We start from the raw sequence: 5423 nt of genomic DNA, 5'->3' as shown, positions 1-5423 counted from the left end.
AAAACTCTCTGGTTTGCTTTTCACAATTTTAAAGTAGCTGATTTTTGTAACATTATAGGCCCTATGTAATAATGAAACATGAAATAAATAACATATATGTATAAAAGAAATACACAGACATTACATAGAAAAATACCATGGGTTTATTTTCTAGGGGGAATTGGGTTTGAACAAGTATCTATTTATAAGGAGTGGTCTTCAGTCATTTCATGACTGGGAATAAGACCACAACTCTTGCAATAACCATGAAACAGGTTTACTAGTTTCAGTGCTCTTATATTTTTAAAGTGTGCTTTTTTCTGCAAGGAAGCTAACCATGTTTGTGATTTAAGATAAATGTTTATTTGTTGATGTTTTACATGTTGCTAATTTTAAATGATTAAGGTGTGCATTTTGCATAGAAACTCTTTAAAAATCCAAAGGAAGACATTTAAAATGGATAACAGGACTTATACGATCTACACCCTGATGGAACCAAGAAACTCAAAATCATTCAGGCACATCTATTTCACATGCTTTCTTGTTCTCTATGTCCTGATATTATTTCTGAACATTTGGCTCACTGCTGTTATTGTTATGGAGAGAGCCCTTCATGAACCAATGTACATTTTTCTGTGCAATCTGTGTATAAATGGAATATATGGAGCTACAGGATTCTACCCAAAGTTCCTGCATGATTTATTATTGGATTCATATGTGATCCCTTCTTACTTGTGTGCATTACAATCTTTTGTGATTTACAGTTCAGTTGAATGTGAATATTGTACATTAGCAGTCATGGCGTATGATAGATATGTTGCCATATGCAGACCATTAGACTATCATTCAAAGCTGAACAGCTTAACTTGTAGCATGCTTTTGGTCTTTTGTTGGACTGCATCATTTGTTACTGTATTCATTGGTACTGTCTTGTCAAATACGTTAATATTATGTAAAAGTCACATTGCTAAATTGTATTGTGACAACTGGTCAATGGTCAAACTTTCATGTGACTCAACTGTTACTAATAACATTTATGGATTTCTGATTATTTTATGCATTTTCTTGTGTTTTACTTACACTATAGTGTCCTATATAAAACTTGTGGTCGCATGTAAAGCATCACTAGAGTGCAGAAGGAAATTTTGGCAGACTTGTGTGCCTCATTTGTTTTCAGTTGTCAATTTTTCTGTTGCAATGTTTTTCGACACCATGTACAGCAGATACGGTTCAAGTGATTTCCCAGAGGATTTGCGTAATTTTTTGGCTTTAGAGATCATTATAGTGCCACCTCTATTCAATCCTGTAATTTATGGCTTAAAACTCAAAGAGGTTCGCAAGAGACTCTTAAGACCATGCAAAAACATGTTAAGAAAATAAAAACAGTTTGGCATTTGATCCAAATCTGAACATATATATCAGAATCTGAAAAAGTAAAATACAGTAGAATGTTTTGTATTCTCTGTCTCAGATGTACCTGTACCTCTACAACTTACTATGTATTAAACAGAAAGAATATAGTGTAGATAGTTTTATCTGTATGCCATAATGGCTAATGATTATAATAATACATTTTGCATTAAATCCTGCTGAATAATTGAAGCTAGAGAATTATTAGAAAAAAGAGCATACAAATGACATCGCTTGAAATGACTCTAAAACTGTTATTGCAATTCCATTATGATTTCATTTAACATTAATTTTCAGCTAAGCAGAAGCTTGAGTTAATTTTATCTTTATGCAGTTATTTTTCAAAGAATCCTACAGTATTTGTGCAAGATAATTCACTGCAATGTGAAGGACTTTAATTCACTGCACAACAAAAGGACTTTATAGCACCTGACCTCATTATTAACCAGCAGGTCAATGCCACACACAATAACAGCATTATAGCTTTACTGTCTAACCTGTTTAATGTCAGGAAGAAAACCTTTTATATTTTTATTTATGGCTTTAAACTCAAAGGTGTACATAAACAAGTTTTAAAATCATACAGTGATATACCATTAAAATATCACAAATCATGTTTGATCTGACCTGTAGTGTTTTGGCCTACTTTGTCTAAACTATAACACTCTTTCATAACAATGTCATTGTTTTATGTAAACACATTACTGAACCTCAATGTAAAATAAGTAAAGCTTAAAACAAACAATATTCTAAAGTCATATTTAAAAAAAAATGCCGTTTAGGGCTATGACTGAACCTAAATCAGTTTTGTGGCCATCACCAATCAAAATCAAACGTTAAGTGTTTGCACAACACAGCCTATGATATAAAATTTTCCGCCAACGCAAGTTTGCATGAACATTATACATACTACAGTACATAGTATGACGGGTTTAAGGCTTTAAAGTTGTTATAGGCAGTGTAAAACATGTTAACAATACACATACCAGCTGAGCTGACCACAATAATCTTCCTATATTAGTGGATTCGTTTTTTTTAAACATTGGTAACAGTTTACAATAAGGTTGAATTACATTAGTAAATGCATTAACAGGAACCAACAATGAACAATATAATTTTTCAGCATGTATTCATTCTTGTTAATGTTAGTTAATGTGTATATAGTTATACATTATGGTGCATTAATTAATGTTAACATTTAGGACTTTGATTTTATACATTTATTAATAAATGTCGTAATGAAAATTAACTAAGATTAATAAATGTTGAAGAAGTATTATTGTCTTGGTTACGTCTGTAACCATGGTTCCCTGATGTAGAGAATGAGATGTTGTGTCGAAGACGACATTATGGGGTTTGCTCTTGAGAGCCAATCTGGTCTGACAATGAAATTGCAAGAATGGTATTTGCACACAAGTTTCTGCCCACGCTTGGACACGGCAAAACTTGATTCATTCGGGTCTAAGGAGCTTGATATGGCTCACGTCAGCGGAGTGGGGCAGCTGATGCCACAACGTCTCATTCCCTCCATCAGGGAACCGTGGTTACAGACGTAACCGAAACTTTCCCTTTCTGTCGTCCATTGTACATTGTGTCAATGACAACAGGATGGGGTGCCTATATGAAGCGCTGCAACGCTGCTCCCTGTCTTGATGTCTACGAAGCGAGCATAGGCAAGTCCAACGTGCCATTCTGACCGCTAAATGAAATCACGACTTTCCTGTAAGGTGTAAGGGGGTCTGCATCCGAGGAGGGGGAGCAGACCCTTTACCAGTAACACCAACAGGGTGTTTTAAAGGCAGATAATATAAGCCTAACAGCAGGGTGCTGAAAAATACTGGGAAGTGCCATAAAAAATATATGAAAAAGTATAAGAAAAGAGGCACTATGGAGACCATACCTCACCCACTGAGGAATATTGTATGGAGAAAGACAATTGTTTCACCATCTAGGAAGAGCACATGTCAAAACGTGTCGAAACAGCGGCCATACAGCTTGGGAACACTGTCCAAACTGAGAGAGTGAAGAAAAACAATTGGACACTAGTCATAGTATTGGCATAGTACAGATAAAAGTTCTGAACCAATGAAGATTACTCCGTCTCCCTGGGAAAAGCCTAATGATGGAAAAGGTACCAAACCATTTGTCCAAGAAGGACATGTTGGTATAGGGCCCTGACTCAGTTCATGCTGTCTTAATAATCTACCCTCAACATGAAGGTGATGGGCTGCAATGGCCGCGACATACACCTTGAGAGTAGACCAGGAGAGTTTCTTTAATCCCTCTTGAAGTAAGGACAGCACTACACCTCTCCCATGGGAGGTACACCAGGACGAGAAAAGAGATTTAAAAACATAAATCCGCCTGGTAGAGGGAGCTCTAGCCTGGGTGATGGTTTCAGCCACAGCTGGCGGAAGACCCCCTAAGGCATCTTCGTTCCATCCAGAAGCCAGACATGAAGGTTCCACAGGTCGGGCCTTGGGGGGAATCGGCCAAAGAGGAGCAGTCACCCATCCCATAGGCACACTGGCCATGAGAAATGAAAGGTCTTGCCAGGGGCTGAGAGTGCATTGACGTGTGGTGTTAGAAGAACATGATGGGTGCTCGTGTGCCACGCCCACCTGGGGACTCAGCCAATGTTGAAGTGGTTCCATGTGCATCAACTCGAGGGGAACGACCGCCGCCGAGGATGCCATGTGCCCCAGGAGTCTCTAAAAGAGTTTGAGCGGAACCACTCTGCTGCGTCTGAGAAATTTAATACACTCCAACATTGACTGAGCCGGCTCATTGGTAAGATGCATCATCATCAACACAGAGTCCAATTCGATCCCAAGAAAAGAGATGCTCTGCACCGGGGAGAGCTTGCTTTTTCCCAGTTGACCCAAAGACCCAGACGGTCTAAATGTTGTAACACTAAGTCCCTTTGGGCACAGACCAATTCTTGCAAGTGAGCTAGGATTAGCCAGTAATCTAGGTAATTGAGAATGCATATCCCCTGCTGCCTGAGAGGCACTGGCGCCACCTCTGCGACTTTGGTAGACACGGGGAGACAGGAATAAATCGGAAAGGAGGACCCTTCAAAAGCAAACTGTAGAAAGGGTCTGTGTCAAGGGAGGATGGATGATGTACAACCCATTCTCACTCCCCAGGCGTCAAAATGTAAAGCATGTTCAAACGCCTTCAGCGTCAGTATAAAGATGCAAAGGGTGCACCTATGCATCACTATATTGACGAAATGGGAACTCCGTTGCTTTCATGCTAATCTCTCAGCATCGGATATAGACGAAAGGGCATCCCGGAAGGTCATGCCGTCACGTTATGCGACGTCAACGTATGCGACGATCGGCAGGATCATGCCACTTCTGGACGTTAACTACTAAATTTTTCTTCAAATTTTTTTACAATTGTCGCTTGGGGTTGGGGAGAATGACTTTCTGTTACATAAAATTACATTCTAACCCAAACCAAACTGTAACCCCAACCCCAAGCGACAATGGTTTAAATTCAGAAGACAAAAAGTATAAACCAATACAGACATCCTAACCCAAACTTTAACCCTAACCCCAAGCAACCATGGTTTAAAAATCCGAACACAAAAACTATAAACCAATACTTAAACTGACATCCAAACCTGAATTCTAACCCCAACCCCTAGCGACAATTGTTTAAAAATAGGGAAAAATTTAGTAGTTACCGCCCAGAAGCGGCATGATCCTGCTGATCATCTCATACACTGACATCACATAATGTGACGGCATCACCTTCCAGGATGCCCTTTCGTCTATATCCGACGCTAAGGTATTAGCATGAAAGCAACAGAGTTCCCATTTCATCGATATAGTGACGCATAGGGGCACCCTTCGCGTCTTCATACTGATGCTGAAGGCGTTTGAACATGCTTCAGATTTTGACGCCTTGGGGAGTGAGAATGTGTTGTGATATAATAGTCCAACGAGCCAGGCCCGATGGTTGTGATTTCCTCCCTGGGCTGGGACCATCAGGGCCACTTAGAAGCCTTAGGAGGGTCCCTTGTG

The 5423-nt window shown here is 39.4% G+C and overlaps 1 protein-coding gene across 1 annotated transcript; it reads left to right on the top strand.

The window, feature by feature from the left end:
• Positions 1 to 435: 435 nt before the first annotated feature.
• Positions 436 to 1359, top strand: LOC129423103 (olfactory receptor-like protein OLF2). The gene has a single exon (XM_055179244.2). It carries the CDS (start codon positions 436 to 438, stop codon positions 1357 to 1359), a length of 924 nt encoding a protein of 307 aa, XP_055035219.2.
• The last annotated feature ends 4064 nt before the right edge of the window (positions 1360 to 5423 follow it).

Source organism: Misgurnus anguillicaudatus, chromosome 9 (assembly GCF_027580225.2).
Source record: "Misgurnus anguillicaudatus chromosome 9, ASM2758022v2, whole genome shotgun sequence".
Lineage (NCBI taxonomy): Eukaryota > Metazoa > Chordata > Actinopteri > Cypriniformes > Cobitidae > Misgurnus > Misgurnus anguillicaudatus.
This window is presented reverse-complemented; position numbering and strand designations above follow the sequence as displayed.

Coding starts and splice junctions, on each gene's coding strand:
- LOC129423103 (XM_055179244.2), top strand. CDS start 436: ATGGATAACAGGACTTATACGATCTACACCCTGATGGAACCAAGAAAC.